Source organism: Ambystoma mexicanum, chromosome 13 (assembly GCF_040938575.1).
Source record: "Ambystoma mexicanum isolate Mex_15411 chromosome 13, UKY_AmexF1_1, whole genome shotgun sequence".
Taxonomy (NCBI): domain Eukaryota; kingdom Metazoa; phylum Chordata; class Amphibia; order Caudata; family Ambystomatidae; genus Ambystoma; species Ambystoma mexicanum.
In genome coordinates this window covers 448141923-448161659 of record NC_090938.1, presented here as the reverse complement: position 1 = coordinate 448161659, position 19737 = coordinate 448141923, and the positions used below count along the sequence as shown (strand labels likewise).

General features: G+C 46.2%; 1 protein-coding gene across 2 annotated transcripts in view; it reads left to right on the top strand.

The window, feature by feature from the left end:
- The window catches only part of SMARCD2 (SWI/SNF related BAF chromatin remodeling complex subunit D2), a 1053332-nt gene that overhangs the window by 775774 nt on the left and 257821 nt on the right, over positions 1-19737 (top strand). For both annotated transcript variants that reach the window (XM_069634087.1, XM_069634085.1), the window contains one exon: positions 15004-15139. In XM_069634087.1, coding sequence (XP_069490188.1) covers positions 15004-15139 — 136 coding nt within the window. The remainder of the gene's footprint in view (positions 1-15003; positions 15140-19737) is intronic.

Genomic DNA, 19737 nt, shown 5'->3' with positions numbered 1-19737 from the left:
TCACATCATTGGGGTTCTCTGTCAACTATGCAAAATCCTGCCTGACCCTTTCGCAACACATTCTGTTCTTAGTAGGGCGGCTGGATACGTCTTTCATCTCTACCCCATCAGAAGACAGAGTAAAGGCCATCCTTGCTAAGACTCTACTGCTTTCACAGAAGATGTCGGCGTCGCTCCACGACCTGAAGTCCCTGCTAGGGAGGATGTCATACTGCATTCCTCTAATACAAAACTGCAGGCTCTGTATTAGGCCTCTCCAGGAGTTCCTCGATGCGCAATGGAAACATGTCTCTGGCACATGGAAGGACAGTATTTTGATGCATCCCTTTCGCAACACTCTTTGCTGTTGGATGCTCTGCTCTAATCTCACCCAACAAGCATCCTTTCGTCTGCCGGAATGTTAGGTCATGATCACAAAAGACGCATCTCTGAAGTGCTGGGGAGTCCATACAGGCCAACACCATGCCAGGGGTCTCTCATCTCAAGAGGAGAAAGCGTTGCACATTAACATCCTGGAATTGCATGCTGTGTTCTGGACCCTCAAGTCCTTTCTCCCGCACTTTCCAGGCCGGGTGGTCCGGGTGTTTAACGACAACACGACCACAATGTTTTACTCCTGCAAACATGGCAGTACCTGGCCGCCATTCTGTTGATGGAAACTCAGGCCCTGTAGACTTGGGCTCTAGCCCACGATCACTTCCTCATTCGAATACTAGCGGAGCGTCGAAAGCGGCCTTCAACATTAATTTCAGACCAAACATGATTGACCAATGAGTCATGAATATATATATATATATTTCTGAGGCTTGTGGAATCTGCTTAGATCACATGCTGTGCATAGGCCGACATCTAGTGGAAGCTGCGGAGTATTACAGTTTGTTTTTCGAAAGTCGAAAATGGGCGTCGACACAGGCGTGCCAGTAATACTATCCCTAGTGTGACGTCCACCGTACCCAAGATCCCTCACGCGTCTAGGATCCTCAGATTGTTTTTTTCCGCCATACTGGTCGGAAGCATCTTGCGGAGTTCCCTGGCCTTAGCCATACTTTTGCTGTTATTATAATTATAATTCTTATTCATTCCCTTCCCTACCCCTACGTCGACCCTCGACCTCGACGACGGCTGGAGAAGTCATCGACCGTCGACTGCTGCACGACGGATCTGGGCCTCGGAAGGCCGCTGGCCTCGGCCCGGGCCTAGTAGGCCGCTGGCCTCGGCCCTTACAAGTAGGGAGAGTGGGGGGTGGTACATACTCTTCACTCTTGATATATAGTTACATTTTATATATTCCTACACTTAGCAGCCCGCTGCCTTAAGGTGCGTATGGAGGGTACCCCTTTTCAATTCTGCCCCAAGTGCAATCGCAAATACCCTTGGGTCGACAGGCACGCCACGTGCAATCTCTGCTTGCCGAGGGATCACCCCGAAGCGAACTGCAGAGCGTGTAGTAGGTTTAAACCTAAGACACTTAAGGACCGTTCGACAAAGCGTTGGGCCCACCACGGCAGGCATTAGGCCATGGCAGCGGAGGGCGCCTTCAGCGATGGCAGCAACGCCGTACTTTCGGACGGCGAGGGCATTATGGCGTCGAAAGACAGCCGGCGAGCGCAGGTCCCCGACCTCGGAAGGTCGTCCGGCAGGGCGGCTATGGGGAAGACCCCCGGCAACGCAAGCGCTACACACCTAACACACACTAAACACACTAAGACCAACCGGACCTCGACGACGTCGACTTCCCGGAAAGAGGCACAAAAAGAACGGTCCGACTCGGTGTCCTCTGGGCGCTCTCGATCGAGATCACCTCACGACGCAAGGCAATCATCCACTCTTGCCAAGAGTGCCTCGCTACACACATTAACGGAAGTTCGATCGTCGGGAGACGAAGACGACTTCCACCCCCAGGCCGCGCTCCAAGATACCGAGACCGCGGTTAACACCAGTGAGGCCCCACGCCCGAAGCACACAGATACCTCTCCAGACCCTCGGCGCCAGGCGTCGAAAGTCTCTGGGGCCTCCAAGGGACAGGGAAAACATTTTTCCACGCACGGGGAGGGGGGGAAACAGCGGAAAGCACAGCCTTCCACTCCTGTAAAGCCATCCTCTCACCCTAGGCAGACAAGCAAACACAAGTCTACCCTTGAAAAGTCCCATAAATCAACACCTACTAAAGTAATACCCTGTTCCAGGGAATGGTCCAGTGAAGACATAGACAGGGTTATGTCTAGGATGTCTTCCTTGGCTGATTTTTATGATAAGAACCCAGAACATTTTCTTTCATATAACCCTCAAGGGGCCACACCCTCAGGCTCCTCCGATCCTATCCCGCTAAGTAAAAAGCCCCGGTTCGAAAGACCTGAACCCTTCGAGGTTCAACCTTACTCCACTCCATATTCTACTCCACTCCCCAGTTACCAGGGACAAGTTTTCCCTGAAGAGGACCAGGAGTTTGAAATTATGGAAAAACAAACCGGGACAGATTACTATGCAGATGTTGAGGACCTGGAGGAGGGAGAAGATGAGCAGGAAATTTACAGAATAGATTCCCCAGCACAAAGCGAAGCCCCAGTTACCGACTCTCCAGTTGATAACCAGCCCCTCCTTAACGAGGTTCTCGCTCGAGCAGCGGAACATTTCCACATCGACACCCACGGTGTACAGGAGGAAAGGGACTTCGCGGAGGAGTTTGTAGGAGAGAGGAGACCGGTCGCTCAGACCATCCCTATCCTCAAATCCATCCAACGTAGAATAGAGCCTTCCCTGGTGAATCCTAACCTCACCAGAGCTGTCAACCCCAGAATTGAAAAGATTTTCCGGGCAGCCCAGTCTGACCCTCTGTATATAAGGGGACATCTTAAACCAGATTCCCTAGTGGTTACCAACACTAGAAAAAGGGCTGGCACGCCCTTATCTTCATCAGAAGCTCCTCCCGACAAGGAGAGCAAAAGACTTTACGGGTTTGGCAGGAAGGTAGCCTCAACGTCCGCCTACCAAGCAAGGATTGCGAATTCCACCACCCTGTTGGCTAGTTACAACTGCCATCAATGGGAAGAAGTCGCGGCGCTCATTGCCTCTGCTCCAGAACCGTTAAAGAGCCAGCTGGCTCGGATCTCGGCAGAGGGGAGAGCCGTGTCTGGTTGCATTTTAAAAGCAACTTTCGACGCCGCTGACAACGCAGGGAGATTGATAGCAGAAGGTACTGTTATCAAGAGACATGCGTGGTTACGGCAGTCGGGATTCAAGACAGAAACCCAGGCTTCTTTAATAGACAAGCCAGTGGAACCCGACCTATTGTTTGGGAAAGCGGTCGAAGACGCACTTAAAAATGCCAAAGATGAATATGAGACTCTCAAATCCCTTGGCCAGCTTACCAACAAACCCCCTAACCAGAGGGGGAACAGTAATTTTCGTCGCCCACGCGGCCAAAATTCACAAAGAGGCAACTATGCCCAGGGACAGGGTACACAATGGAATAACAACCAGCAGTCTACCCAGAGTTACGGCAGGGGTAACAAGAGAGGTTGTGGAAGAGGCAGAGGCAGCCCCAACAAGGGAGGTGGCACGCCTCCACCAAAACAGTGACGCTCAGTTCAGGGTCCCTTGTCACGCAACCCCAGTAGGGGGACGCATTTCCACCTTCACCCAGGCTTGGGAAGGGATCACCTCAGACAGATGGGTGCTGTCAACAGTATCCGCAGGATATTGTATAGAACTACTGCAGCGTCCCCGGAACCATCCTCCACGACAAAGAGTGCACTCCCTAGAGCATCAAAGGATCCTTCTCGAGGAGATCGCCATTCTGCTAGAAAAGGACGCGATAGAACTCGTCCCAGGACACCAGGTAAACAAGGGTATCTATTCAACTTACTTCCTTGTGCCAAAGAAAGATTTGACAATGCGCCCAGTATTGGACTTACGGCCTGCCAACAAGTATGTCAAGCCCCAAAAATTCCGTATGACCACGCTACAAGAGGTAATCCCCCTCCTAAAAAAGGGGGATTACATGGCAACCTTGGATATGAAAGATGCTTATTTTCATATTTCCATGCTCCCAGCGCACAGAAAGTACTTGCGCTTCAAGGTGGACAGTCGCCACTACCAATTCAAGGTACTGCCCTTCGGGATAGCTTCAGCACCAAGGGTATTCACCAAGGTACTGGCGGTGGCAGCTGCACACCTACGCAGGGAGGCAATCCCGGTGTACCCTTATCTGGACGACTGGCTCATAACGGGGGAAACCCCAGGAATTTGCAGGTCAAACATTCAGAGGACTATCGACCTCCTCCACGAATTAGGCTTCTCTATCAACGAGAAAAAGTCAAGTCTGGTGCCAAGCACCTCAAAACAGTTTCTAGGAGCTATCCTAGATACTCAGAAAGGATTGACCTTCCCTTCGGAAGAGAGAATTCGGAATATACTTCTGCAAATTCCGCATTATCAGTCAGGTCAACAGATAACAGTACGCAAAACTATGCGGTTACTGGGCATGATGGCGTCATGCATTTACCTGGTCCCCCACGCGCGTCTGCGCATGCGTCCCATGCAGGAATGGTTGGCGAAACAGTGGTCTCAGGCAAGTGGTCAGTGGGACGATCTAGTGGTCGTTTCGCCAACACTCGTACAGAGCCTACACTGGTGGACAAGAGAGAATCTCGCAAAGGGGAAACCCTTTTACGATCCCGAAGTACAAGCCGTGGTGACTACAGATGCATGCCTGACTGGGTGGGGAGCTCACCATCTCCACCACACAGCTCAGGGTCTCTGGTCTCACTCAGTAGCCAAGAACCACATCAATCTGCTAGAGCTTCTGGCAGTATTCCGAGCGCTAAAGGCGTTCGAGCCCCATCTACTGAACTTGTCGGTGCAGATCAGGACGGACAGCACGACAGCCATGTTCTATCTGAACAAGCAAGGGGGGACTCGTTCGCCAAATCTGTCCAAGCTTGCCCAGAAAATATGGATATGGGCACTCAGACGGAACATCTTCCTGTCATCGCAACATGTTCCAGGGGAGCTCAATTCCCTAGCGGATGCTCTAAGCAGAGACTCCCTCCCAGAAGAACACGAATGGGTCCTTCACAAAGACGTAGTAGAAGATCTCTTCTCTCAGTGGGGTTTCCCCACTATAGACCTATTCGCCACAAGCGAAAACACACAATGCCCAGGATTTGCATCCAGGTTCCCCCAGCCGGACTCCCAAGGGAATGCCCTGTGGATGAACTGGTCAGGGATGTTTGCGTACGCTTTTCCACCAACTCCTCTCATCAGGAAGGTGGTGTACAAGATGAACAAGGAATCGATGACGCTCATCCTAGTTGCTCCCATATGGGCGAGACAACCATGGTTTCCACACCTACGCAGGATGGCGGTGTGCGAGCCCATCAGACTCCCAGCCTGGGACAACCTACTGTCCCAGCAACAGGGTCAAACAGTGCATCAGGAACCCAACTCTATGAACCTAGCAGCATGGCTCCTGAAGTCATAGAGTTTGGACATCTCAAATTACCACAGAGGTGTATGGACATTCTAAAAGAGTCCAGGAAACCAAATACAAGGCACTGTTACTTTGATAAATGGAAAAGATTCGTTATCTGGTGCCAGAATAAACAAATCAACCCGGTTGATTGCACTCCTTCCAACGTTGTGACATACATGCTCCACCTGCTGGATGCAGGGTTGGTTTTTAACTCGCTGAAAGTACACCTGGCAGCCCTCTCGGCTTACACCACATCCCATAACAGGGTCTCGTGGTGGAAAGTACCGGTGGTTAAAGCCTTCATGGAGGAGTAAAGAGACTTCACCCTCCTATTTCGAACCCACCGCCAGGATGGGACCTCAACGTGGTGCTAGCTAAGCTCATGGGACCCCCATTCGAACCCATGCATAAAAATAGTCTCAAACACCTGACTTATAAAACGGCCTTCTTAGTAGCCATTACCTCCATAAGAAGAGTCAGTGAAATTCAGGCTCTGTCAGTGCAGGATCCTTTCTTTACTATCCACAAAGACAAACTGGTTTTACGCACACACCCTAGGTTCTCACCTAAATTCATATCCAAGTTCCATGTAAACCAGTCCATCGAGCTTCCGGCTTTCTTCCAAAACCCGCAAGGCTCGGCTGAGGTGAAACTACACACCCTAGATGTGCGTAGGGCGGTCCTATACTATGTAAATAAAACCAGACCGCTAAGGAAAACAGATCAACTGTTTGTCTCCGTAGCTACAGGCAGAGGGGGGTTCGCTTCTCTAAGGGTGCCATCTCGAAGTGGATTATTAACTGTATCCAGCTGTGTTACTCACTCTCTGAAAGAACTCTGCCTTTCACGCCAAGAGTCCACTCTACTAGAGGCATTGGTGCCACTCTGGCTTTCATTGCAAATGTTCCCCTCGACACCATTTGCAAAGCAGCTACTTGGAGCTCTATTCACACTTTTACTCAGCATTACTGCATTGACACTCATTCCAAGACAGATACACAAGTGGGACAAGCGGTTCTAAGACACCTGTTTGCTCATGATCCTTCTCACATCCCACCTCCTTCTTCTGGTACTGCTCGCTAAATCTATGCACAGCATGTGATCTAAGCAGATTCCACAAGCCTCAGAAGGGATACATTACTCACCGTAATCGTATTTCTGATGCTTGTATCTGCTTAGATTCACATGCGACCCACCCTTCCTCCCCTCCGAGAGAAGGCGCATGATTACTTGTAGTCTTACCTTTCTGTCTATCTGCTTGGATTATCTGTACTCACGCTACTCCTCATGCTTCCTCATGTCAGAAAAAATACAATCTGAGGATCCTAGACGCGTGAGGGATCTTGGGTACGGTGGACGTCACACTAGGGATAGTATTACTGGCACGCCTGTGTCGACGCCCATTTTCGACTTTCGAAAAACAAACTGTAATACTCCGCAGCTTCCACTAGATGTCGGCCTATGCACAGCATGTGAATCTAAGCAGATACAAGCATCAGAAATACGATTACGGTGAGTAATGTATCCCATATATATCTCTGAGGCTTGTGGAATCTGCTTAGATCACATGCTGTGCATAGGCCGCCATCTAGTGGAAGCTGCAGAGTATTACAGTTTGTTTTTCGAAAACCCGAAAAGGGGCGTCGAACTAGGGCGTGCCAGTAATACTATCCCTAGTGTGACGTCTGCTGTACCCATGATCCCTCACGCGTGTAGGACCCTCAGATTGTTTTTTTTGCCATACTTGTCGGAAGCATATCACAGAGTTCCCTTGGCTTTAGCCATTTATCAATATTTATTACACTATTTCCCCGTTTCTCCCTCCCTATGCCGAAGATCGACGTTGGTGAATCGAGATCGAGGAAACCAGCGGTCGAGACTCCACAACGGACTTTGGGCCTCGGAAGGTCTCTGGCCTCGGCCCGGGCCTTGAAAGGCCTCTGGCCTCGGCCCTGTGCAAGTAGGGAGAATGGGAGGTGGTCATACACTCAATTCCTACATATACCCGCCGACGCCAATTAGTAACATATGGGGAGAACTCCCTTTAAATTCTGCCCGAAGTGTAACAGGAAGTTTCCCTGGGTAGACAAACACAATACATGTAACCTGTGTCTCCCACAAGACCATCCCGAGGCTACCTGTAGAGCTTGTAGGCTCTTCAAGCCCAAAACACTGAAGGACGGCTCGAGGAAGCGCTGGGCCCACTACGCCAGGCAGCTAGAGGCCATGAATGCCGTGGGATCCTTCAGCGATGGCAGCAACCCCGCCTTATCGGATGGCGAGGGCACAGTGGTGACTTCAGACACCCATACGCAAGTCCCTGACCTCGGAGGACCGACCGGCGGCTCAGTTATGGGGACAACACCTGGCGGCATAAGCACACACCACTTCCACCAAGCACATTAGCCCCAGCCGCGACTCGACACTTATGTCGAGCGATCGGCAACAAAAGGCACTGAGAGAGCGGTCCACTGAATCTGCGTCCTCTGGGCGTTCTCGGTCACATTCGCCTCACGACAAAGAACAACCGTCCACGGTTGGGAAAGGTGACACATTACCAAGAGTTATTGAGGCCCGGTCGTCCGAAGACGCTCAACGTCTACTCCCGAGATTCAGCATCCATCTTCCAAAACTTCTGAATCTCGTACCACCTCCGAGCCTAGACACGATGTGTCGAAAGCCATCTCGGAATCTCGACGCCAGGCGTCTAATCCCTCAGAGGCCCCTAAGAGTTCTGGAAAACATTCCTCTAGCCTTGAAAACCACTCTATTTAAGTGAAACCCAGTTTCCAATTGTATCGCATGCAATATTGTCTGTAAATTACTACTGTATCATGGCTATGGTTCCTATGCAACCCTGGAACCACAGCCATTCCTGTAACCGATTCAACATGCCAAGTAAACCTTCTTGTAACAGCGCCACGATGCCCCAGGGCAGCTGCTGCGCTTTAAAAATGCAAATAAATAAATAAATAAATGGGAAGGGGGAAAAACAACATAAAAAACCCTCAGAACACCAGGTTGAAAAGGAAAAACAAAAAAACCCTAAATCTTTAGAAAAATCCAAGATCCCTGACCCTGTCATCAAGGTAAAGATTGTTCCTCCCACTGCTCAAGATATGGGCATAGAGGAAGAGGATGAAGATCCTGTAGTCATTCCTAGTTCAAAAGAATGGAATTCTGCGGACATTGATAGGGTAATGAGAAGAATGTCATGTATGGCAGACTTCTATGAGAAGGACCCTAATTATTTCCAGAGCTATGCCAGCACTCCAGCTACCTCTGCCCCGTCGTGGTCCAAGGCCTCTCAACCCCCTACTAAAAGGCTTCGCTCTGAGGCTCCGGCATAGGGCTCGTTTTCAGACCCTTTGCTAATTGAACCTTCCCATCCAGAGTCATATGGTGAGGAAACAGAAACACATATGCTGGAAGACCAGACAGGGGTTTCTTACTATGGGGACGACGAGGACCAGGAAGAGGAAGAGGAAGATGAGGCGGAGGCCTACAATCTTGACTCCCTTATTCCTAAGGACCCCACGGTGCATGACTCACCGATTGATAATCATCCACTCCTCAATGAGGTACCGGCTAAAGCAGCAGCTCATTCTCAGATAGACACACAGGGTGTCAAAGAAGATAGGGATTCCGCGGAAGAAATCCTAGGGGACAAGAGAGCCATTACCCAAGCCATCCCAATATTAAAATCAATCCCTCGCTGGTAACCCCAAATCTTACACGTACAGTTAACCCATGAGTGGAAACATTATTCCGGGCCGCACCCTCCGATCCCATGTACATAAGGGGTCAATTAAAACCCGACTCCCTGGTAGTAACAACCACCAGAAAGAAGGCAGGTACACCACTAGCTTCTTCAGAAGCACCTCCCGATAAGGAGAGCAAAAGGATATATGCTCTGGGGAGGAAAGTTGCCTCCACGTCAGCCTACCAGGCACATATTGCTAACAGTACCACTCTTTTAGCAAGCTATAACTGCCATCAGTGGGAACAAGTAGCTGCTCTAGTAGCCTTTGCACCTGAACCACTAAAGGGCCAGTTAGCCCAACTTGCAGAAGACAGAAGGTCTGGATGCATCTTTAAAACAAATGTTGATGCAGCAGACAATGCTGGAAGATTGATAGCGGAAGGCACAGTAATAAAACGCCATGCTTGGCTAAGACAGTCCGGGTTCAAACCCGAGTCCGGGTTCAAACCACGCTCATAGATGCCGGTAGAGCCGGACCTTCTATTCGGCAAAGCAGTGGAAGAGGCACTAAAGACGCCAAGGACGAGTACGAGACCTTAAAATCTCTCGGGCAACTGACAAATAATCAGGTCAGAGGGGAAATAATAATTTTCGTCACTTTCGCGGCCAAGGCTCCCAGAGGGGTTCTAACTACTATCAAAATCAAGGAACCTCATGGGGCAACAATCAGTCTCAGGAAACACAGGGTTTCACCAAAGGTCAGCGCAGGGGCCGCACTAGGGGTAGAGGCAGCCCCGGCAGAGGTGATACGCCACCCATTAAACAGTGACGTTCCGCTCCGGGTCCCTTCCCATACATCCCAAGTAGGGGGGCGCATTTCCTCACCCACGCATGGGAAGGGAACACTTCGGACAGATGGGTGCTGTCCACAGTGTCCGCAGGATACTGTATAGAACTATTAGAAGGCACCGCGACCATCCTCCAAGACAGTAAGTACACTCCTTGGAGCACCAGAAAATCCTCCTCGAGGAGATCGCCATTCTACTTGCAAAGGACGCCATAGAACTCGTCCCGGGCAACCAGGTAAACAGCGGTATTTATTCAACCTACTTCCTTGTGCCAAAATAAGATCTAACGATGCGCCCAGTATTAGACTTGCACCCTGCAAACAAGTATGTCAAGCCAAAAAAATTCTACATGGCTACACTCCAAGAGGTAATCCCCCTAGTAAACAAGGGGGATTACACTGCAACATGGGATATGAAAGATGCCTATTTTCATATTTCAATGTTCCCAGTGCACAGAAGATTCTTGCGTTTCAAAATAGACAAACAGCACTACCAGTTCAGGGTGCTACCCTTCGGAATAGCCTTGGCTTCAAGGGTATTCACCAAGGTACTGGCAGTGGTGGTGGCGCACCTACGCAGGGAGGCAATCCCAGTGTACCCTTACCTGGATGACTGGCTCATTACAGGGGAGTCCCCCCTAATTTGCCGACTAAACATCCAAAGAACTATCAACCTCCTCTTCCAATTGGGCTTCTCGATCAAAGAGAAAAAATCAAGCCTGGTGCCAAGCACCTCAAAACAGTTCCTAGGAGCTGTCCTAAACACCCAAGAGGGATGTCCTTTCCAACAGAGGAAAGAATTTGAAATCTGTTGCTGCAAATTCCTCAATATCAGGCCGGTCGCCAAATAAGGGTGTGCAAAGTGATGCGTTTGCTAGGCATGATGGCATCTTGCATTTACCTGGTTCCCCACACGCTCCTGCGCATGCGACCCATGCAGGAATGGTTGGCGAAACTGTGGTCTCAGGCAAGTGGTCATTGGGACGATCTAGTGGTTGTTTCGCCAACACTAGTACTGAGTCTTCGCTGGTGGACAAGAGAGAATCTTACGAAGGGGAAACCCTTCTACGATCCAGAGATACAGGCCGTTGTCACAACAGACGCCTCCCTGGCAGGGTGGGGAGCTCACTACCTTCACCACACAGCTCAGGGTCTCTGGTCTCACACAGTGGCTCCGAACCACATCAGTCTACTAGAACTTCTGTCAGTCTTCAGAGCGCTTCGGGCATCCGAACCCCTCCTATCCAACCTGTCAGTGCAGATCCTAACAGACAGCACGACGGCGATGTTTTACTGAAACAAACAAGGGGGCACTCGTTCGCCAAATCTGTTCAAGTTTGCCCAGAAAATTTGGAAATGGACACTCAGACGGAAGATTTACCTGTCATCCCAACATGTTCCAGGGGATCTCAATTCCCTAGCAGACTCTCTGAGCAGAGAATCCCTCCGAGATGAACACAAGTAGCGACTACACAAAGAATTCGTAGAAGATCTCTTCTCTCAGTGGGGTTTCACCACTATAGGCCTATTCGCCACAGGCGAAAACAGCCAATGCCCAGACTTCGCATCCAGGTTCCCCCAGCCAGGCTCCAAGGGGAACGATCTACAGATTAATTGGTCAGGGATGTTTGCCTACGCTTTTCCACCAACCCCTCTGATGAGGAAGGTGGTCCACAAGATACACAGGGAATCGATTACACTCATCCTGGTTGCTCCTATGTGGGCAAGACAACCATGGTTTCCACACCTCGCAGACTGGCGGTGTGCGACCCATCAGACTCCCGTGCTGGTACAACCTACTCTCCCAGCACGAAGGACAAACAGTGCATCCTCAACCCAACTCCATGAAGTTGGCAGCATGGCTCCTGACGTGATAGAGTTTGGGCATCTCAATTTACCCCAGAGATGTATGGATATCTTAAAAGAGTCAAGAAAACCTAACACAAGGCACTGTTACTATGACAAGTGGAAAAGATTCGTTATTTGGTGCCAGAATAAACAAATCAACCCAATTGATTGTACTCCTTCCAATGTTGTCACCTATATGCTCCACCTACTGGATGCAGAGTTAGTGTTTAATTCACTTAAGGTACACCTGGCTGCGCTGTCAGCCTACACCACCTCCCATAACAAGGTGTCATGTGGAAAGTGCCAGTTGTCAAGGCATTTATGGAAGGGGTAAAGAGACTCCACCCTCCAATTTCTAACCCACCACCAGGTTGGGACCTTAATGTGGTGCTTGCAAAACTCATGGGACCTCCCTTTGAACCCATGCATAAAGCTAGTCTCAAAGACCTGACTTATAAAACTGCCTTCTTAGTAGCCATTACATCCATAAGAAGGGTCAGTGAAATTCAAGATCTGTCAGTGTAGGATCCTTTCTTTACTGTACATAAGGATAAACTGGTTTTACGCACTCACCCTAGGTTTTCACCTAAGTTAATTTCAAAATTCCATGTTAATCAGTCCATTGAGCTACCGGCTTTCTTCCAAGAACACAAAAGCTCTGCTGAGGTGAAACTCCACACACTAGATGTGAGGAGAGTGGTCCTCTACTACGTAGACAAGACCAGACCGCTAAGAAAGACAGATCAACTGTTCGTCTCCATAGCTCTAGGCAGAGAAGGAGATTGCGTCTCTAAAGGTGCCATCTCTAAATGGATAGTCAGATGTATCCAACTGTGCTACTCCCTTTCAGATAAAACACTGCCTTTTATGCCAAGCGCCCACTCTACAAGAGGTACTGGGGCCACTCTGGCTTTCATTGCAAATGTACCCCTTGACACCATTTGCAAAGCAGCTACATGGAGCTCTATTCACACCTTTACTCAGCACTACTGCATTAACACTCATTCCATGACAGATAATCAAGCGGGACAAGCGGTTCTAAGAAATTTGTTCGCTCATGACCCTTCTCACATCCCACCTCCTTCTTTTAAAACTGCTCGCTAATCTATGCACAGCATATGATCTAAGCAGATTCCACAAGCCTCAGAAGGGATACATTACTCACCGTAATCGTATTTCTGATGCTTGTATCTGCTTAGGTTCACATGCGCCCGCCCTTCCTCCCCCCTGAGAGAAGGCGCATGGATGCTTGTAGTCTTATCTATGTTATCTGCTTGGATATACTGTACTCACGCTACTCCTCATGCTACCTCATGTCAGAAAGAATACAATCTGAGGGTCCGACACGCGTGAGGGATCATGGGTACAGTGGACATCACACTAGGGATAGTATTACTGGCACGCCCTAGTTCGACGCCCCTTTTCGAGTTTCGAAAAACAAACTGTAATACTCTGCAGCTTCCACTAGATGTCGGCCTATGCACAGCATTTGAATCTAAGCAGATACAAGCATCAGAAATATGATTACGTTGAGTAATGCATCATATATAGATAGATAGATAGATAGATAGATAGATAGATAGATAGATAGATAGATAGATAGATAGATAGATAGATAGATACCAGCATTAACAGATGCATGAAGGAACTTCGAGAATATCAACGCAATGACACTTGGTATCTGACTGTAGATCCATCTGCACCACAATAATGTCTCTTCATAGCTAAAGACCTAAGGAAATCAGAGCCTTGAAAAAGACCTCACAGGTCGAAAACATGTGTCAGCAACAACAACTAAGTATTAAATGGACTATAATGCTTAACGTATAAGGCTTACATTGTTTTTTGCTTAGTTTGTATATGGAAATACCCTATTTACATTAGGAAGGGCTTTGCGCATGCACTGGACAGGTATCCACCATTCAACTATTATTTCCAGTTTCATAGGGCACAGCCACTGAACCTGTGCGTACGCCGCATTCCGCATTTACTACTTTATCTTTTCCAAGATCCACTAACCCAGCGCAGTAACAAGCGCGTCCTTATGCAGAACATTTTCTTTACACTGCAAATCTGAAGATGGTCTCCAGGGGTGGAGCTAAGGAAAATGTGTCATTTGTCTGTGGAACAATATGACCTAAAATTACTCTGATAGATCAATAAAGGGACAGCAGTCTTCAAATTTAAAGGCAAACCACTTTACTGTTACCAAAGATTCTGACAAAGAATATCCAAACAGCATGTTAATCTATAAAATATACCAATGCTGCATAATAGGAGTTACATGTAGGTACCTTATTCCTTCATGAAAGCAGACCTGCACTGCTGTAACTATTGTTAGCAGGTCTGAATCAAGGCTCACAGGTGTTGCAACAATGCTGGCAATCTGCACCTTGTTTTCGGAATAAAGCTTTGGGAATTTAGCCTTCTGATTTCCCTTTTACCAAATGCTCCAATGCTAACCTTCTTGTAGGTATGTTGACCTACGATTGGTCTGGTGGTTATGTTGCAAGAAGAGGGGTATTATGTTAGGATTGTTTATCAAATGGCACTTTACTTGAGTTAACATATTTGGCTTCTGTTTTTACTGAAGATCATGTGAGGTAATGCACTGAAAATGTAACTGGACATTTTGTATTAATATTTGATTGCCAATGTGTTTATTGTATTTATTTCTTTGTACTTTTACGTGATTTATTCACTTGAAATAAAGTTTTTATTGACTGACTGACTAGAAATCTTTGACTTACTTTGAAATGGTTTTCAATATTTTACAGTGTTTGGAACAAATGAAGTTAAAGCTTTTTGATATTTCTTAATATTACACTGAAGGAAATATTGTTCACTTTAGGAAGCAGTTGAATGAATGATCATGGTGTCCTGCTAGTATAGAGGAGGTTGCAATAATGTCTAAAATGTGAAGGTGTTCAATGTAAGCGTAGGAGAAGCCTGTATCACATAGAATGAGTTGAAGGTTAGTTCTGCATAGTGGGGTAAAGTGAAACAGGAAGCAGTATTTTCAATTACCTCAGAGCTAGAATAGCATTTCTGCACTGTGAGCTCAGGGTTACTCATTGGCAGCTAGCTCTTCAAAGTGTGAAAGTTATGGCGTTCATTCTTTGTTTCCAACAGTGTGGATCCAAATGACCAAAAGAAAACGGCATGCTATGACATTGATGTGGAGGTTGATGATCCTTTGAAAGCTCAAATGAGCAGTTTCCTTGCCTCAACAACTAATCAGCAGGAAATCGCATCCCTGGATGCAAAGGTATGCACTCTTTCGATGTCTGTGTGCATGTTTGAATAAACCTGACCAAGTATAACATTTGCAGATTGCCTAATTTCATCAAAGGCCAAGTGATATAACATTTTACAAAATCTCCACCATAAACAGGAACACAATATTTTATTTTTCTGTCATTCTTTGGTTGCCAACACCCTTTACAGAAGATACCTGGTTTTGTCCTTTTCCTTTCTACTTATAGTCCCATTCATCTCTTCCCCTCATCCCACACTCTTTTGCACCTCTTGACGCCTGATGTCTTCTTCAAATTGTTATAACTGGTTTCTTCTGTACCAATTGGTTCATGATGCACATTTGAGACAATTGGCAAAACTAACAGGTTTCCCAGTGACCCCTTTGGCCAGCGTAGGAATACATAGTGAATATTTAGCTAGTTATAGTAAAAGCTTGATTATCCGGCTCCAATGGGAACCGAATGGTGCTGGAAAATTAAATATAATAGTTAACCAAATTTCAGATTTGGAAGTGAGCTGGAAAACAGAGCAAAACGACAGGATATCAAAGATATCTTGTCTTCTGCTCTGTTTACCGGAACTGTGCCCTCTGGAATCTTGGTTTTCCAGCTCCAAAACCTTGTAATCCAACATTTCCTTTCTATTACTGACAATAGAATGTGCTGGTTAATCGAGTGTTCTTGTTCACAGGATTCCACATAAAGGTTCTACTGTATTTTTGTAGCTCTTGCATAATTATGTAGGGCTGGGTATATAGATACACCCAGTCAGTGTACAGAATAATAAAAAACATAAAAATATTCTCTGTTGAGATTCATTATGTGCAATTTTCCTCATACCTACTCATTAAGGATATCATACAAATATGACATGACTTTACAACAGTTTTACTCGGACACGTCAATTCCGATTAAACAGACACAACAGGGACTCCTATCGCAATCAATTCCCACAAATGGCGGCCTAAAGCAAGGCTTCATATTTGCAGCCACGCTATTTAATTGTTATATTAAAGACATGAGCGCCATGTTCCACAATTGCCATGCCTTTCCCCCTAAATTGGGCATATATCCGCTTACACTTCTGTTTTAGGCAGATTACCTTATCATCGATGGTACTCTGATCGGCCTTCAAAGACAACTTCAAAATGTAACTAGATATGCAGAAGCAAACATGCTATCAATTAACATAAGCAAATCAAACATCATGAAATCCATTGTAACAATACAAATTCGAAACTTGCTTTCAAAGCGGACGGCTAGTGGGTGTAATATTAAGATAACTCATGAGTACAAGTACCTAGGCCAAGTAGTTAGTGACACAAAAAATGAAACCCCTTATCTGCTATACAGCATAAAATCCAGGCTCTGGTCTCACGAGCCAAACTGCTTCAAACAAAGTATGGGAAATATTCTTATATCCCAACAATCAAATTCTACAAAGGCAAAGTGGTGCCAGTTATAACATACAGAACCCATACTAAGCTCCCTGAGTGCCAGCTGGATTGGAATCTCCTTGAGGGGTATTTTGGAAAGCCTTATTGCCTATTCCGAGATCTTATCCAATACATGGGGTGAGATTCAAATTAGGACTACTATCTTTACGGGCAATAGTAAATTGGAATGCCTTGATGCTTTATGCTAAATGCAAAACTTAAGAGCGCTATCAGGCATCTTTGCTGACAGCTATTGAATCCGGGATGGAAGATAAACCCTTGGCTACCTGGCACAATGTTTGAAGTGAGTTAATGAAATCAGCCGATATAAACTTAGATTTGTTAATATTTAATCATGTGAACGCAAAACTGAAATGGTGGCATAATAACTGAAATATACTACAGAAGAGTGTTCTAAGTATAAGGTATTTAACACTGGACATTTTGCTGCTCCAAATTGAATAATATCCTCCTTTATCTGATGAAATTCCCAGATCGGATGTTTAGATCAGACATTATGAGACTTAGATTTGACCTGTGGCAAACTAGGTCCTTGTTAGCATCGTGATCTCGAACACCTATAGATGCTTTTTATAGATTTTGTAACAAAACAGACAATAGAGAAACACTTAAACATTTATTAGTTGAATGTGAAAGTTTGAAGGATTTAAGACATGATTATTTCTATAACCATCTTTGTGACTTTCGGACACTCACAGAATGATATGTGGGCAATAATATTTAGTGCACATAAGTTATCTTTGAGCTTGGCAACAGTAAGGTTCTTAAAGAAAGAGGAATTGTAGACATTTTAGAAAGTGAATGAAATAATTTTATGAAGTAGATGTAAATGAGTGTTTTATGTTGTGTGTTGTAATAGACATTATAATATGTTTGTAAGTTGTTGTCTATTTGGAATGGAAATGTTTAATTTGAAAAAGTTGTATTACAACTAAAACAAATAAAAGAAAAAAAAATTACTGGATTTCAGTATTCTGTAGGTCGAATTTTCCAGACATTATCTATGACTTCAGGGCGGGGAGCACCGACCGGAGTGTAACTCAAATTAAATTACAGTCTTGCAGCAGTGCTGAGGATCCATAGTTGGGGGGAATTGTTTTGTCTCAGCCTGTGTTGCAGAGAAGGAACACTTTCAGCCCAACACTTAGCACTTGAAAAGCAGCCTCATGTGCAGAGCGGAGTGTGAGGAGAGCGGCAGTCCACAGAGGGTGCAAATGGCACCTCCCAGTGTATTGGAGGTGTTGCATTACTACTGTAAGTTCTGTCTGTGGTTCTTGTGGTCCACATATGTATGCTTATGCTCTGCGAAGTAGAGCACTGGCTGCCTTGCCGATGCACACTTAGGGGCCAATTTGGCTGGGATGATGGCAGTTTCGCCGGTTCAAGAGGACACAAGGATTATGCCCCCTCGTAGTACGCCTATACTGGCCACGGCTAACACAAAGGTCCCGACTGTGCAAGTTAGTACGGAGGGTGACGGGTTAAAAATAAACCGGCATATAGTAGTCGACTCTTCTATATTGGAAGGGGTGACAGAACAGTTGATAAGTGACCTGCAAGTGATGTTTGCGGCTCAGCGAGGGGATGGAGGGATGCAGGAGATTGACATAAATGTTCAATTGCACAACATCTCTATACATGTGGTGACACAGGAAAATGATATTAGAGCTTCACGATTATCACACTCTCCATCGCTGTATGCATCAGAAAGCTTAAAAATATTCGAGGCATCAGCTTTTTCGTATCAACTTTCGCCGCCGCAGACACTTTCTATCAATCCAGGTCCAGATTTCAGTACAGTGAGCCCAGACTCAGCGTCTGCACTACATGCTTTAAATGTTGCCCTAACGTTGTTAGTAAAATTATATCAAATAATACAAGAGGACTTTAAGGCCCAGGAAAACTCACTTGACGATAATGACGAGATTGAAATTTCTGGAAGGACATATATATTTGCTAAATCTAGTGAGAAAAGGGAGGTGGCCAAGTCCATTATTGAAAGTCATACTGAAGAATCTGGAATGGAGAGAGAGATCCCACACTGGGCCCTCAAGACGCTTCCATTGTTATCCTAGAAGCTGTGAAACCAAGTGCCTCAGTACCCTGCTCTAAGGCTGGATCAATTGCTAGGAGGGAGTCTGCTGGACGCTTTAGCATAATATCTGAAAGTGGCAAAAAGGCTCTGTTGGCAAAAAAAAAAAAGAATTCGAAAATTCTAAAGAGTAATGAGGAGCCAAGAAATAAGGGGTCTTGTAAATTCCTTCAATGTCTGAAACTGTGTTTGTCCTGTATTAATGAAGGAGGGAATTTAGTGCAGGAGAACAGTTGCAGGAGGAAAGTGCTCATATATCGGAGGAGGTTATACAGAATAGTAGATTGCCTAAAAAGACAAGGTATGGGTGGAAAGTTGCTAAGAAGGGCAGTAAGCCATCGGAGGGGAAAACACTCTACAATTCACTTCTAGAAGCTTACAAATATTATTCATGTGCTGGAGGAAATGTATTTAAACCTCAGTATATTAACAGAATATTTGGATGGTCTGGTGGACATTTCACCTAGATCGGATGGTATGGTGATCACAATGGATCTGGATTCGGGTACTAGTACTGTGGAGATCTGTGTGGGTCCCGTGCATCCATAGGCATCTGTTGTAACTGAAGACTTGTGTCTCCCGCTTTCTCTAGCATTTCTAACATTAGAAGAAAAAAGACCAAAAATAATAGCAAACTTGGGGTCTAAATTTGGTGATTCAAAGAGTGTGACATATTTAAATAAGAGGGGAGTGGTTATAGGGAATGAGTCTGCGAGAGGCCGGTTATGAGATCTGACATGTTGGGCCACGTTATAACTAATATTGCAGGTGCACATGATGACTCTAACGACAAGTACAAGAGGATCTTGGATGAGTGAAGAGGGAATTTAATTAATGGTGTTAGTGGACAAGATGAGAATGCTGTTCAAAAGCTGACCCTGCCTTGTGACTCTGCATCCAGGTTATCGCAGGGTTTGAGATCTGAACCTCCTAGCCTAACACCTTTGACGTATTTCTGGAACAAATGTTTGACAATAATCTTACCATTCCATTGAATAGACAAAATGTTTTGCCAGTTTTGTATGCAATACCTCGCTTACGATCAATTACATCTGTGGAT